Source organism: Palaemon carinicauda, chromosome 7 (assembly GCF_036898095.1).
Source record: "Palaemon carinicauda isolate YSFRI2023 chromosome 7, ASM3689809v2, whole genome shotgun sequence".
Lineage (NCBI taxonomy): Eukaryota > Metazoa > Arthropoda > Malacostraca > Decapoda > Palaemonidae > Palaemon > Palaemon carinicauda.
In genome coordinates, this window is record NC_090731.1 from 132287243 (window position 1) to 132304742 (window position 17500).

General features: G+C 32.3%; 1 protein-coding gene across 1 annotated transcript in view; it reads right to left on the reverse strand.

The window, feature by feature from the left end:
• LOC137644542 (titin homolog) overlaps positions 1–17500 on the reverse strand; it is a 108007-nt gene that overhangs the window by 65240 nt on the left and 25267 nt on the right. Inside the window, exons 6-12 of the mRNA XM_068377507.1 lie at positions 9633–9776; positions 8497–8660; positions 7512–7662; positions 6732–6914; positions 2740–2871; positions 2123–2305; positions 1067–1198 (exon numbers count right to left, since the gene is read on the reverse strand). Of these exons, the coding sequence (XP_068233608.1) occupies positions 1067–1198; positions 2123–2305; positions 2740–2871; positions 6732–6914; positions 7512–7662; positions 8497–8660; positions 9633–9776 (1089 nt within the window). The remainder of the gene's footprint in view (positions 1–1066; positions 1199–2122; positions 2306–2739; positions 2872–6731; positions 6915–7511; positions 7663–8496; positions 8661–9632; positions 9777–17500) is intronic.

The following is a 17500-nucleotide window of genomic DNA, read 5'->3' on the forward strand; positions in this document are numbered from 1 at the left end:
GTCTTTAGGTCAGATTTTCATGTAAAAGCTCAATATACAATACTAACCTATTTGGGAAAAAAAATGCAGTAGATAAATACAAATATGCTTGGTAAAGTTTGTATAGTAAAGACATAGTTTATATGGATGGATCTGTTTACTCCATTTTCCTAAACTAAATTTCATTTATTGTGATTTTTTTCCTCTCACATTTACTGATATTTATGCTACACAAACTTCTTAAGTAGGTAGGAATTACCATTCATTAAGCCATTACCCACTCTGTGGCGGATTTAAACTCTACAATTATTCACTAAAATCTAATCAAAGTATTATATGACAAATATTAACATGGACTCGCTGAGACACAAAGCAATCTACTTATCGTTCTTGTTCTAAAAATATTGTATGTTTATTGACAACGAAGTTTGATGTTCGAATGAAATCTTATTCGGTAAAGAGCAGGTTTTTGATTTTTTCTTAAAAACTTTACTAGAAAGGATCAAAACTCTCAGCTTCAACATGAAAATCTATATATATGATAATGACTGGATCTAAATACCTAGATATTCTAGGTAATTCACCGTCACTCCTCAACCCCATATATAATCCGTCAGTTGAAGGCATTAACAATAAATTATATTGATATAATAAAATTTTAGCTTAATAATAGCAATGCCTTTATAATATAAGATAAATCTATAATCGATCCCTACTTGTTTTAACAGAGATTGTAGTAGCTTAAAAGGTTCAAACTTTAAAACAAAGAACAGACATGCAGAATACATTTGCAAACATAAAAAATATCTTAAACAACAGATGTGCTCCAAAGCCATCTTTTAACAGTTCAAACAACTAAAATTTAAGCAAAAAAGCATGATATATCATTAGACGATGATAAAAGAATAATTCCCTTGAAGGAGAATTACAGACAGAAAAATATTTCAGTCAACAAAGGTGCTCTAAAGCCATCTTCTAACAGTTCGAACAACTTGAGCCTAAAAGCATAATATATCATCAGACGATAATCAAATTAATTAGTTGTCTTGAAGGAGTATTTTTTTTTAGGAGAAGCTTTATGACTTACAAAAGAGAACGGCCAAGAAAGGCTCGTTAATGATCAGTTTGTCAAGCATCTCATCCGTGACATCGGCAATTTCCTCGTGATCCACGTGGTGGAAGAGCCACTCCAAGACGTCCTCTTCTTTCATGAGATCACCTGTAACACGCAGCAAAGATATTATTAGGTTTCATATTTCACTGCATGAGTAAAGAAAAGTTTTAGAATTGTGGACACCTAGCTTGATGTATGCTTGGCTTAATGGCCTAGCTTCATGTATAAAATCTTGAATATTTTGAAAACACTGAAAGCTTGAAATGAAATTAGCTTCCGGACTACCAAAGATTAGGAAGATAAATTTATTACTTAAAGAAAGATATCGAAAGATATTATGCAATTTTGTATTAAAGTTATTTGCTTTTGGTTGGTCAGTAACCATGTCTAGGTTCCATTTTACCAATTGTTGTTAAATCCATGTCCTTAAATTGATCTTGTATTAGGGAAGACGATATTTTCGAAACAAAAAGAAAAAAAAAATCTTTTTCATAGACTAGGTACTATAGACTAGGCCCCATAAAGTGACAAAGTGGCTAGATTAAAAAGAATGGTCGAGTTTAAATGAGATAAATATATTATCAAATGAATATATCAGGAGCTAGGTATGACCTAATCGGTGGATCTTCAAACTTCATTCTTGCAGCGAGAATGTTTTTATGTTGACCAGGCTGACTTATGTTTCTTTTTATAGTTTACTTATAGTAGATCTATTTTTATGTTGTCATTGTTCTTAAAATATTATATTTTAATTGTTAATTATTTTTCTAATAGTTTATTTATTTCCTTATATCCTCATTTCTTTTCCTCATTAGGCTATTTTTCCCTGGGAGAATCCTTAGGCTAATAGCATTCTGCTTTTCCAACTTGGGATGTAACTTAGCTGATAATAATAATAATAATAATAATAATAATAATAATAATAATAATAATAATAATAATAATAATAATAATAATAATAATAATGATAATAATAGCAACGAATAAATTTTTAATTAGGGCTCAAGAGAGTATTATTTGGAGTCGTTACTTCGTAAATGTATGGAATCTCGCTCTCGAAGTAGACCAGAGTTGGGACGTTCTCGATGCCGTACTCGCGGGCTTCCTCGTCGTTGTCGATTTTGACGAAGAAAATTCCCCGCTGGTCGCATTCGTCGTCGATGTTCTCCAACTCAGCCAAGACCTTCTTGCTGCGACGGCTATCCTTATCGTCTGGGTGGGAGAAATCAAAGTTACGCGAAGTGTATATGTTTTATATATATATATATATATATATACATATATATATATATATATATATGTATATATATATACATATATATATATATATATATATGTATATATATGTATACATAAATATGTACTGCATGTTTATATATATAATGTATATATATATGTGTGTGTGTATATATGTACATAGATTTACATAAATACCTGTACTAACATATATATATATATTATATATTTATATATATATATATATAAATATATATATATATATATATATATAAATATATATATATATATATATATATATATATATTGCAGATTTACTTATATGTTTCATAGAATATTGTCTAATGAATTTGTTATCATAAAGTAAAGAACAATATTATGAGAAAAATGAAAAACCTCTATATTCTTACAAAAGAGAACAGCTAAATGTTCCGACTTTTCAATAAGTTTATCCAGCATTTCATCTGTGACGTGTTCGATCTCGTCCTCCTCCAGCTGGAGAATAAGCCAATCCAAGACCTCGTCCTCGGCCAAAAGATTTCCTATGAACAGATAAAAAATGTTCAGTTACTCGTCAGTCAACTGTTTGTGATATTGCTAAAGTCAAAAAGAAAAAACACAGAAAAAGAGGAATCTCTTAATATTCATTTTGTTCGCTGGTTATTACTTGTAGATTATCATTTCTGAAAAAAAAAAAATATTTGGGAGGGATTTTTGAAGTTTTGCAGGTGGACACAATCGTGAAGGCAACTTACAGTTGACCCCCTTATTATAGTTCTACAAATAGTTTTACAGAAACATCCTGTGTTTAATAGCTACGAGAGAGAGAGAGAGAGAGAGAGAGAGAGAGAGAGAGAGAGGTGGATTCATACACTTACAATCAACGTTTGTTTAATAGACAATTTCATAAACTGTATCAAGAATTACGTTGCATCCCCAAGTAGATTCTTACATTAATATAGAACGGGTATGAAGAGCTTCGAATTCGATGAACTTCTGCTACTTGTGGGGTTTTCAAACACTTTTATAAAAATCCCGGTTGATGAAAAAGCATTACCCGGTAGAAAGAGGATCCGTCTTATTAAGGTGAACGAAACAGGCATCGTAGTACTGTACAATCTATCTATTTCCATTAATCCTGAGTCCTTAGCTCTGGCTATACCTTAAAGTTATCATTTGTATGAAATGTAATGTCTAGATAGAATATCCGCAGTCTATCAACTTCAAAGAAAAGAAAGAAAACAAAACACAATTTAATTTTCAGTTTTTTAACAGGGTATAGCTTTTCTTGAAAAATATTACTTAGACAATTTAGTTCTGTTCAGCATCCGTTTTATTATTGTAACCAAAGAGCAAAATTTCACATACAAGCAAGTTGGCATCCCCTCTTGAAATGACAGAGTTCAGAATACAAGTTCGAGCAGTGTCGTTTAAAACATCGTGTTACAAGAGAAAGGCTTTCTATTAAGTTGAGCCAAAATAGTAGCGTGTGAAATATTTTTATCGACCAGATTTCCAATTGCTTGTGAGCGAATTACCATTTGTTGAAATGAGTTAAAACTATCCACCTAGACTATAATTTAAAGATTAATTTGGCAAGGGACTTGTATCTTTCTTCTTTAAAGTCAACCTGTTAAGGGATGAGGATTAAATTAGAATTATTATTATCATCCTTATTATTATTATTACTATTTTCAGCTCTGTTCTAGCATAATTTTGTAATACTGTGAATAACAAGAGCAATTAGAGACGGCCGCCAAAGGTTAATGGAGTCGTCCATGGCCTAAGATCTATATGTGGCGGAAATTTCGTCAAAATCTGTTAATTTCTTTTGACGTTATCATTAAAATGCAAAAAATGCAAATATGGATCTAGAATTCTGTGAAATTTAATGGGATCGTTCATGACCTAAGATCTATGGTGAAAATTCGATTAAATCCGTCGAAAAGTTTTGACGTAATCCTGTTCACAGAAAGACAGATACGCAGATAGATTATTTAATATATAAATAAACTAACTCGATTTTATAACCTCCTTGGTGGAGGTAATAATAGGAATTATACCGGTGGAGCCATCATCGTTCATAAGCCAATCTTAGACCATTTTGATTGTAATTCCAATATCCGAGAAGTTCGATCTCTAATTAATGCAGCGCATTATTATAATAGATCTATAAAATTGATAGGAAAGCCAATATACATAACATAATTACATACGTAAAATTCAGCGACAATAAAATATGCGCTCTATTTTTCTTTCGTAGTTTTCGTAAAAGCAACGATGTTGGTAAAGCAATATCTTCCACCAAGGAAAATTTTTGAAGAAACCGAATCTCTCAGGAAGGGATATATTTCCAGGAAATGTTACACCATTTACTTTAGAAGTTCCAGATGTTTTAGTTAAGAACCACGTGTAGATTTTTCCATCTTTAAAAAAGAATAGACCTTTTTTATTAAACTGAGAAGTGGTTCACTCATATTCCTTTTGGTTCATCAATAAAAGTAATTCAAACATACGGCAGTTCAAATTTTATGTCGTCAGAGAATATTATTATTCGTTATCCATCAACAGAGGCTTATTTTGAGGGATGCATCCCATCTTCAAAATTTCTAAATAGGTCACTGAGTTTACATTAACTTATTCTGTCAACATGATCATGCCATGTTGCACAATATGATGTGGTGTGTGAAGAATATGTAGACCTAATTGCATATACAGTCATACAGATTTTTTTTCCTTTCTCTCTCTCTCTCTCTCTCTCTCTCTCTTTCTCTCTCTCTCTCTCTCTCTCTCTCTCTCTCTCTCTCTCTTTATATATATATATATATACTTTATATATATATATATATATATATATAATTTGTGTGTGTGTTTGGGTATGTGTATATATAAAGAGGAATACTGTTCTTATGAATAAAACAAAAGGAGACAAAATATATGTGCAAATTATATTCGAAAGTACAGAACGCTTCAGAATTCAGTTACTCGAAGTTCTTTTATTTATGAAAATACAATATGAATCCAGCCGCAGATTCAGGAAAACCATTTGTAGTTAATGTGGATTTAGCGGGGGGGGGGGGGAGGTAGCGGGTCAGGAGTTGTTGTCTTTGAACCCAATGACGTCAATATTTCTTATTCCTGATCTAGATATTAATCTCTGGCACCGTCGTTCAATTAGTTCATTATGCATGTTGCATAAGATTTTTCACAACTCTGACCATCCTTTACATTCAGATCTCCCTGGACAATTCTATCCTGTTCTTAATACTAGGCAGGCAGTTATTTCTAATAGCCAGGCCTTCTCCATCACGAGGCTCAATACTACGCAGTACTCTAGAAGTTTTATTCCAGCTGTGACCAAGTTGTGGAATGATCTTCCTAATCGGGTGGTTGAATCAGTAGAACTTCAAAAGTTCAAAGTTGGAGCAAATGCTTTTTTTGTTGACCAGGCGGACATGAGTCTTTTTATAGTTTATTTATGACATATTTGTTTTTGATGTTGTTGATAGTTTATTATATGACATGTCTGTTTTGACGTTGTTTCTTATTTTAGAATGATTTATTGTTAATTTGTTCTCTTCATTTATTTATTTCCTTATTTCCTTTCCTCACTGGGCTATTTTTCCCTGTTGGAGCCCCTGGGCTTATAGCATCTTGCTTTTCCAACTAGGGTTGTAGCTTGGATAGTAATAATAATAATAATATGCATTGAGAGAGAAACGATCGTATCTCGTGTATTCCCATGTGTTATTATGATGAATCTTATACTCAAATTAATTCCTTTTTTTTTCGTGTGACATGTATCTTTTCATCTATATTCTAAAATAAGGATACAATCAATGCGTCGAAGTTTTATTCTGGGAAGGTCTGTAGTTTTCAATAAAGCCATGGCTTGTGACAATACTAATTAATGTTAGTTAAATTTGGGTTGGAATCCAGAGAACTTATGCTGTAAATTAATGAGTCCTGGAAGATTTATATATCAGGTGCAATAAAATGTAAAAATAACAATCCTTAAAATTATATTTCATCTGGTTTATATATATATATATATATATATGTATATATATATATATATATATATGTGTATATACATACATATATATATATATATATAGATATATATATATGTATATATATATATATATGTATATATATATATATATATATACTGCATATATATATTGTATAAATGTATATATATATATATATATATATAAATATATATATATATATATATATACTGCCTATATATATACATATATATATATATATATATTATGTATATATATATTTATTTATTTATTATTATGTGTTTTTATATGTAGTTTATATTCTGAATCCAGTAATGATGTGTTTTTACCATTACCCGGTGACATGACCTGTTCTTCCCACCCCTTACCTATGTAGAGCGATGGGACACTCTTTTCGAAGTACACCAAAGTGGGCAGGTTGTCAATGCCATACTCCCGGGCTTCGTCCTCGTTGGAGATCTTGACGAAGGAGATGCCGTGGCTGTCACATTCATCGTCGATGTTTTCCAGCTCGTTCACCACCTGCATGGACTCGGCCTCGTCTTCATCGTCTGTTGTGAAGAAGAATTAAACTTAGTTTCTTCGTTTATAATTTGCATGGGGCTTCAGAAGTTTTAGATTAACTTAATTCCCAGATTTGGATGTAGTAGCATAAACAAGTGTTCATTTCTAGCAATAAGCTGACTAGCTACGTAACTAACGATCTAACAGACTAATAATGATGATTATAAAGATAATAATGAGGTTGATAATAAAAATGATGATGATTTTGGTAAGAATATTAATATCAAAACAATAACCAGAAAGCTTTGTAGAACTTCTGTATCCGTCCAAGATGGAGAAAAACATGGAAAATAAAACAGAAAACATAAGATTAAGTCCCATTTAGTTTCATGTTACTTCTTTAGAAAGTAGTCAGGAATGAATCTTATATTTTCTATTCCATTTGTTGTATATGGTCCATGAAGATGGGCTATTATGCACAGCGCTTAACGTTACTCTAAACCTACTGCAAGTTCAAGTGCAATGACACTAACAAAGTAACAGTTCTCAGATGTTGCTTAGCTACAGTTTGAGACTTTACAGTTCTCGCTTGGTAATGATAAAAACAAAAAACAGTATCCTAAACAATAACCAAGCTGACTTACAGAATAAGACAGCCAGGTGATCCGATTCCCTGATGAGTTTGTCCAGCATCTCGTCAGTGATGTCCTCTATTTCGTCCGAGTGAAGCTGTTCGATGAGCCAACTCAGGACCTCCTCTTCGTTGTGAAGATCTCCGTCGTAGAGTGAGGGAATCTGCAGTGACGTTTGAATACGAAATGAGTTTGTGGTATAGTATGCTTCAGTATAATATCGACTACAGATTATGCATCTTCATCCAATAAATGAGTATTAAATATAAGCATCTGAAAATGGCTGGTATAACTTTTATTATTAAAATAATTGAAATTATTATTAAGATTACTGAAATTGATTGAGAATAAAAAGAATTAATATTAGTATTATTATTAGAACGTATAAATAATTACTATTATTAGAATAATTAAAATTATTACTATTCACGTTTTGTGAGTTTTTATGAAGACAAAAATGTTTAAGCTTTCATTCAGATCACTTGTTTATCAACAGAACTCTGCAGAACATTTCATTGATTTCTATCAATATTTTACAAAGAAATTAGATCTCATGACTGGCAACAAGTGCTTAAACTATTGCTGAGATAGAAATTTATCATTTAAGGAGAAAGATACATTTTACGAGGTGGAACCAGCATCCTTAGCAGAAATAAACTATTTCCATGCGCTTATGTATTTTTTTCTCCATAGGTTCACTTTGTAGTATGCCATGGGTCATTTACTCGATATTGAATAAAAACAAAACTAAGTTAGAAAATTTAGTCTATAAGGCTTGACAAACAAATTGCATCAGCGTATTCTAATAACAGCATATATGGAATTTTTCAAAAGAAAATATTTCTTGAATGTGTGAGTGAGCATACACGTGCATGCATAATTTATAATACACTCTTGTTCTGTAAAATTTCCATGTAATGTCAAAGTGAACTCATGGTAAAAAGCAGATAAGAATTCTAAACGGGTGATGTAGTACAATAACAATTGACTGCATTACCTCGTGCTCGAAGTAGACCAGCGCCGGTGTATCTTCGATACCATACTCCTTTGCAGCGACCTCGTCGGCAATCTTCACGATGTGAATTCCTTGTTTGTCCAGTTCGTCGTCAATGTTTTCCAACTCCGTGAGACTGGATGCGTCGTCTGTCTCATCACGATCGTCTTAAAGGAGAAGAAGAAGTAAATGTTAGTTTAAGATAGAAGGATAGAAGAGAAGGTAACCCATTAGTTCGACGAGATCAATAGGTCATATTTTCCAAGTCTAGAGAGACTACTTGACCGGATTTGTTTTTAAATAAGGGGTGAAGATAATAAATAATGTAAAATGGAATTATTTACGTTGCTCCGATGCTGAGTGGGAATTCGCATGTAATTAATTGGAAGTAAAAGGAGAGAGTAATGATGTTTGAGACCATTACGCAGTCTGAAGAAAACCTGTAGTTATAATAGGCTAATTGTAAACATATCCCTTACGGAGAATTAAACAAAGAAAAGTGGAAAAAGATCACGATAATGAACGGAAATTTAAAAGTGGGAAATTTGAAAGTGAAAAACTAAGCCAGAGATATCCGGAATCTGTTGTTAGAAAACCAAAACGAATCCAATGTTACGAATGAACATGTCATGAACATCTGTCAGGTGAAGATAAAAGATTACTGAGGTTTTCCCTCAAGATTTCTTATAAAGAAATGAGAACATTTTAAAATGTTTCTCTCGTTTATAATTTCATCATACTTCAGCTTTTTGTGCGTTTGAAAATAATACTTCTTTCTCAACCTTATTCCTTGGATTCTTTATGAAAAAAAAAAAAAAAATATATATATATATATATATATATATATATAATGACGGTGCGCGATAAAGGATCAACAACACGGAACGTAGACAAGTAATATATAGTAGAAAGAACAAAAGAAAACATGTAATATTTCTATTTTAAATGTTTCTAAAAAACTGTAACAAGATATAAAATCAACTTTCCACGCATTCTGTAAATATGTCAACGTAGAAAAAAAAAGAAAAAAAAAACAGGTGAACTTCTACTTTTGGAAAAAATTAATTTCTATTTTTTTTTTCTTTTGTTTTTTTTGTGAAGAGCACATTGATAGCCAATAAACAGAGGTGTGGACTTACAGAAGATCACAGCTAAATGGTCCATTGAATCTATAAGGGTGTTGAGGAGGCCTGGAGTGACGTCATCAATAGTGTCATCATCGTCGCCGGTGTTTTTGTTTTCCACGAGCCATTCCAGAACTTTGTCTTCATTCATCAAGTCTCCTGGAAAAGCAAAGGGGAATGCATCAACATAATTTCATACGGGTAAATATTAACTAGCAGAAAACAGATCACACTCGCCTGACGCTACACGTTACAGGTCAAAGGAGGAAGTTTTCGAAAGGAAATTATAAACTAGAAATAATCCATGCGAAATTAAAGACAGCTTTTTTCTAAATTAAATGTCTTCGTAAACTGAAATCTAATGCAAATATAAAATCGAATCATGCAGTATTACAGTTAACTTGTAAGATAATGGAAAGATTGTTTGAGACTAAAAAATGGCGTGCGATGTTACATAGAAATCCTAAACAAATTCAGCAAAGGAAGATTCCTTATCAGGTAGAAAGATCGTTGTAGGCAAGAGAGGTAAATTTGATCGGCATATCCCGAAGCATGGAAACGAAGAAAAACGAGATGAAATTGGTGTATAGATAACGAAAAGAATAAAGAAAGACTGGAGAACCGACCCCTTCGGAGGATGAGTCAAAAGTCGCGTGAAGAAAAATAAGATGTCGATTAAAGGAAACTTTAGAAGATCATGAGATTTGTGAGAGTGACATGCCAAAAGTTACAAATTCATAACGTACCATTTTCACACATGAATTTATAAGGAATGTCAGAATAACATGGTATTCTCGTCCCTGTAATGATATCAGATGGGAGCAAAAACATAAATTAATACCAAGTATATCTATTTCATCACTTAAAAAAAGATATATGATAAAGAACAAAAATTTGAGCATGCAAACATATTTTAAAAAATTATGCTACTAACGAAAAAATCTAATAAAAAATATGACGAGACAAAATGATTAATTAACATTTATAAGACAAAAAAATAAAATAATTGACAAATTATTAAGATATTTTAAGGTAAATATCAGGTAAAACAAAAGAGTATTTCAAACTGCAAGGTGTTGGTAATTTGCTATTAGCAACCATAAATGTCTTCAGAGCAAAGTTTCTAAGGAACCTCAAGAATGAAAATAGCCAGATGCATTTCAAAAAATGAGTCAAATAGACCTACCGGAAAATCATTAACTTTTCAAAACGATTATATCCTTATAGCTTTTAAGGTAAAAAAAGAAAATAATAAGTGAAATATGTTGACAAAATAATGATTCGCTTTTAGCTGAAAAACACGGGGATAACAAATTTACTTGATAGTTCCTTTGAAAATAAGCTCTCTGGGAGAAATTATCGAGTATACGAACCAAACTATTGTCATCTTACTCATTTTAGTTTGAAGTGCCTAATATAGAACTAATTGCCTGGTTCTATGAAAAGGAAGGGAGATTAGTTTTTTTATGAAATATTCAGGTACACTTTTAGTGGGTGTGAAAAGAAATAGGTTTGGCCATATGTTAGTGTTTTTAAGTACTTCAAGTTTTTGGTTTCTTATTTATAAAAGCCTGAGGTAGAGTGAGTATAAAGACTAGATTTTCTTTTTAACTGGACTTTAAATTGGGATTTTTATGTCTTTTTAAAGTACTATGTCCAGCTTGTGAAAAAATCTAAACGTTAATTAAACATTCAATTCACTTTGAAGAGCCTGTGGATCTGTCTTGGAGCAGAATTCTCAATAATAACAGAAAGCCTGCAAACAGTGACTTAAAGAACATTTATCCTAACCAAAGAGACTCTAAGATGATATTATTATTCATGTGGTTTGATGAAAAGAACGAAGTTGAAAATACTATAAGTAATCCACTCTGTTTACATAACATACCCTCCGCTGACAAACTCCAAAAACCCCTTTTTATTTAATCTTGCCGTAATAAACATTATTAAATCATTCTTATTCAATTTCCATCCCCCTTTTCTGCTTCTGTGCATCTTCACCCAATAAATGACTCATATACAAGCATCTGAAAATGGTTGGCACTCTTATTTGACATTGGTAAACAATGAACTCCTTGGTCATCTCCGTCGCAGATATAGACTGCTCTGTTAAATGTCAAATGACTAACACTGACTCAGCAGACCCTTCTGGACCTTACTTGTAAGGTTATGTATGAGACCATTACACGTGAACAAGAAAGTGGTGATATTTAGGGAACACGGTAACGATGTCAATGTTTTTTAATAACGGCTTAGATCATTAATCTCCACATAAAACTATTTTTTTTTTTTTTTTTTTTTTTTTTTTTTTGAAACAATAATAGATAATATAACAGTCATAATATTGGTGCTGACCCTGAACACGGATAATATTTAAGTTAAGTTATTGAATAGCAACAACGCTAACATTAATATTCAAGTGGAAAAACTTATAATGATAATGACAAAACCAACAAGAACAACAATAAAAAAGTAAAATAATGAACTTGGCATGCAATACCTTTGGAGTATTTAGAAGAAACAAATACAGAGTCTAGTAAGAGTTTTGCGTTTCCCTACACAAGCTGAGTGATTTCTCAAAATCTCTTGAATGGTATAACACGTTAACTATGACTAAACCATAAAGCAGGGCACTGTATGGGGCCTGGCATGGGTGTCCATATGCTGCTTACGTGCCACATTGGCCCACTGTGTAGTTCAAAAGTCTTTTATTCCTTTCAATGAACTGGTGGTCTTCCTGATGAATATGGGATAACAATCAACAGAGATTTCAGTACTGCTATACATCGTCGTCGACCATTACCACCTTTTCCTATTTCTACTTCTGTGTTCGCATTCATATTTTTGTTGTTTCATGATGTAATTTTCTTACTTGCTGGTCTTCATTGCTCTTACATATAGGAGTTTTTGTTGCAAAACTTCCGTAATATAGAAACCTTTTAATTGCCAACTATATCAATAAGCTTACAGGTCTTTACGTCCTAAATATCATGATAATGAAAATCGCCACACACCAACTGTGACCTCATGATTACTAAACAACAACAATGTGCATACTAACAAATTTCTTCAAAACATGATATCCACCCCACCGCCCACCATTGCGTAAGACCCAGTTACCACAAAAAAAAAAAAAATAGGTTAAAGGATTCATGAAACACAAGCGGCAGAGGATTCCACATACACACACACACAAAAAAAAAAAAAAAAAAAAAAAAAAAAAAAAAAAAAAAAAACTAATTCCTTCTGACTTATATCAACGTAAATTGTGAATTTGCCATGGTACTTAAATAAACACATTGTCATGAGCTCGTGCCATTTTTTCTATTCAAGAAATAAGATTTTAATGGCATTGGATGGCAGGAAGTCTTTACGCCATTTTGATAAAATTTATGATTGTAAGAATTATCATTGAGCCATCTCTCTCTCTCTCTCTCTCTCTCTCTCTCTCTCTCTCTCTCTCTCTCTCTCTCTCTCTCTCTCTCTGATAGGCTGATAAAGAAATAAAGGAATGAGAAATTAAAACTCATTCTAGCTTTTGGTTCTACCGCCTTTTTAATATATATTTTCATCCCGTTGGATCTGTTATAACAACAGAAGATGAAGAAAGGCGGCGTTGGATGGAACACTTTAGTGAGGTTATGAATAGGAGATATGAAGGGAATAATTTGATTGATATATCTGAAGCTGAGAAACACCTTGATATGGCCATGAATTAATTCAGTGTTTTTGAAGTTAAAGTTATCATTAAAAAAACTCAAGAGATGGAAAGCCCCTGGATACGATGGAATAACTCCTAAGATGATACTGGCCGAGAATTTAGAGACTCACAGAGTACTTACAAGGTTATTTTGTAGAATGTGCCGTAAAGAGGCAAAACCTGAAGAATGGAAATTAAAAAAAAAAAAGATCTGACTGATTATAATAATTACATAGGCATCACTCTTACATCAGCTGTTACAAAAATATATAGTATGCTTAATCTAAAGAGACTAGAGAGAAAGATTGACGAAATTCTGAGGGATGAACGAGCAGGATTTAGGAAATGTAGACGTTGTACTGACCAAACTTTAATTTTTAACAAGAAATCCCCCTTTGATGGCATTTGTGAACTAAAAAATCCTTTGATTTTGTGGAGACTCCTAAGTATTTTATGGAGTTCCTCTTAATTATGTAAATTTGATTAAGTTTGTTCATGATCATAGGAAATGTAAAGTTAATGTCAGTGGAGTCCTATCAAATGAATTTCCAGTGAACAATGGAGTACTCCAAGGGAATGTGTTGTCAGCTATGTTTATCCTCCTAAAGGATTTTGTAATGCATAGAACAGTTGGGGATAGTGGAGAAGGATTGGACTGGATTGGTAACAGGAAATTAGCAGAATTAGACTATGCTGATGACGCTGTCATTAGCAGAACACCACAGGACTTGCAAAGCTTGCTTACCAGAATGCATGAAATATCACATGAGGATAGGTCCAAGATAAATAGAAGGAAGACAGATGATGAGAACGGAATATGCAATGGAAGATGAAATATCATTGAAAGGAAAAAGGATTACTGAGGTGAAATCATTTAAATATGTGGGAACTATGATCTCTAATACAGGATCTCTAGAGTCTAAGTTTAGTGAAAGATTGAAAAAAAGAAAGAAAACCAGGCAATGGCTAGGTTAAGTAAAATTTGGAAGTCAAATCGCCTAAAATTACATATAAAAATCAGGCTATATATCAGTTTAGTGAGATCGGTGTTACTGTATGGACATGAGTCGTGGGATGTCAATTAAACAATATCCAACAGATTTTGTAGATTTGAGAACAATGCCCTCAGAAAAATATTGGGAATGAAATGGCAGGAGAGCATTAGAAACGAAACTATAAGAGATATTACTCGAGTTCCATATGTGGATGAGATCATGGTGAGGGGTAAATAGAGATGGTTTGGGCATGCTTTTCGCACTCCCCGGAGATTAGTTCACCAAAGTTTCAACTGGGTTCCACAAGGCACTAGAAGAGTTGAAAGACCCAGGCCTGTATGGCTGAGGATTATGAAACGTGAAGTAGTAGATGATGAGTGGAGAAACATTGATTTAAAATGTCAAGATAGAGACGAGTGGCGAAATCTAACTGGTGCCCTTTGCCTGAATAGGCGTAGAAGGAGATAGTGATGATGATGTCCAGCAAAGTACTCAGTGAACTTTCTGATAGTCACTGAGACTCAATCTATTTCATAAAATATCCCATATCTTTTTTGGTCGAGGCTATTTAATACCTGATCAGTAGGTCGTCAGTATCATTCACATGTCTCGAAGACTCGAGTTTATTAACGTTAACGTATCTGGCACATGATGGCCAATGGCACCTCTCCAAGGGACATCGTCAAATTAGCCCTGTCGCTGTCGATGAGTTATGAGAAGACGATTTCGTCATGTGAAAATTTACATAAACTTATTTACTGAAGGAGACTGGAAAATAGGTCAAAGGCTTATCTAATTAATTTGGTTAGAAATAGGAATTTAATTTAAAAAACAATAAAAGCGTAACACAAAAAGTGCTTTTTATTCTGTTTTTATTATTAAGATAAATAGAATCAATACTATTTTGGTAATTGTCCAACATCATCCAGTCTACAACGCTCTAATTAACGTTCTTCATTAAGGAATGATTACTTATGCCATACAATTTGAAACTCTATATATAAATTTGTACTATTCAAACTACTTTAAAATAATATTTTTGCACTTAAAAGTTCTTATGAGCTCGATCACATCACCATTGCCAACTGTTGCGTTCATAAATTAATAGTGAAAAAAAAAATAAAACGAATATATTCGACTTTCAACTGTCCGTTGTCTTGAAACATTGATCGATAAAGTGGCACTGGTCCAAAGGGCGTGTAAGCCTCGTTGCTAATGGGCAAACAGATCTTGCAGATTGACAGCTTTTAGTCCTCATGGTAACACACTTTACCTTTGCCTATGACATCTGGCTATAATTGCAAAAGAGTAATTGTATGATGTGCATCATTTCTTCCTCATATTCATATCAAAGGACTGGCTTAAGATACAGCAGTGAAATCAGCTAATTAAATTCTTTTTTGCATATCTTGTTAAATATGTCTCTGTGCGATTTTATGTGTGTGAGAGAGAGAGAGAGAGAGAGAGAGAGGAGAGAGAGAGAGAGAGAGAGAGAGAGAGAGAGAGAGAGAGAGTTAAACCGTGCTTTTCTGTGGGAGAATGTAAGGCATACAGACAGACAGTGAAATTAAAAAAAAAAAAGTTTTATATAAGTATATTTGTATGTATAATTATATAAAACTATAATTATTGTTTTTGAGAAGTGCCAAATGCTAAACGATTCAATTCTACGGCTATCCCAATGGATTTGCTCTTTGTTAAAGAGTGAAAATTGGATCAAAATTAGGTTAAAGGAGTCAGATAGCTGGGTAAGGATAGAGTAAACGGAAAATGATGGCAGAGAGCAATGCAGCTGTGGGCCGAATAGACGCTGCAAAGAGCATTAAATACTAAATAAAGTGAGCTGGCCAAGACCAATTGTAAGCATTTGATACAGCAAGATGTGTTAGTTTGGGGGAAGAGTGAGAGAGAGAGAGAGAGAGAGAGAGAGAGAGAGAGAGAGAGAGAGAGAGAGAGAGAGAGAGAGAGAGGTGAAAAATAAATATTATTGATTTAATTCAGCAGCTCCTTTTTTCGAGAGCCTAATGCCATTAGGTAAATACCTATTGAACGAAATATGATTTATTGCTTTGACTAATATGTATTTCAGTGAAGTGGCAGTACATATGAAATATACTAAATGGTGCATGAAAATTGATTGATATTTTGTTGGGATATACTACTATAATGCGATTTAGATTTTGTTGAAGAATTAGAGAAATTTAGAGATATTTGTGTTTTAAGATAATGCAAGATGATAGGTTATTTAATCAAAAATTTTAGATTTATCTATAAAAAGATTGCGACACTTGTGCTAATCAGTATCTTCCGGGATGTGACTTGAGACGAATGAAGGAAGAAGTAGCATTCGAGTAAGTGAAGTAATGAATGAATATGACACATCATGAAACAGACATAAGAAAATAAATATTGAATGACTTTGCATGTTCTTATCGCTTATCATATTTCAAGAATTAAACATTGAAAGAAGTGAATAAGGACGAACGTAGTAAACAATATTTAACCATATATATATATATATATATATATATATATATATATATATATATATATATATATATATATATATATATATATATATATATATATATATGTATATATATATATATACAGTATATATATATATATATATATATATATATATATATATATATATATATATATATATATATATATATATATATATATACTGTATATATATATATACATATATATATATATATATATATATATATATATATATATATATATATAGTCAACTCAGGTCTGATTATTCAATCACCATTAATGAATTACATTTAGATTTACTTAATTAAGCAAGCTGCTATGAGACCCCCTCCCCCGTCAACTCTAAGTTGTGGAATAGTATTCTTCTTTGAGTCTTTTAATTACCTTTTGACAGTTTATCGTTCCTTTCTGTGTTCGGTCCCACTTTTGTCCCTTCTGTTTTTCAAACATCAAGTCTAACTTTAAAAAAAGGGTAATATATTGCATACTTGATTGTCCCGCTTTTAAAGCTAAAAAAAAAAAAATAAAACTATTCTAATGGAATGTCTTGTAGTTTTGACCTATTTACTTTATCTGTCAACAAGACTCTTATGATTTTACCGAAGGTCAGGTCAATACTCTTGAAACTGTCAACCTGTAATATTTAGCCCTTTATATAGTAATTTTTCTTTCCCAAATAT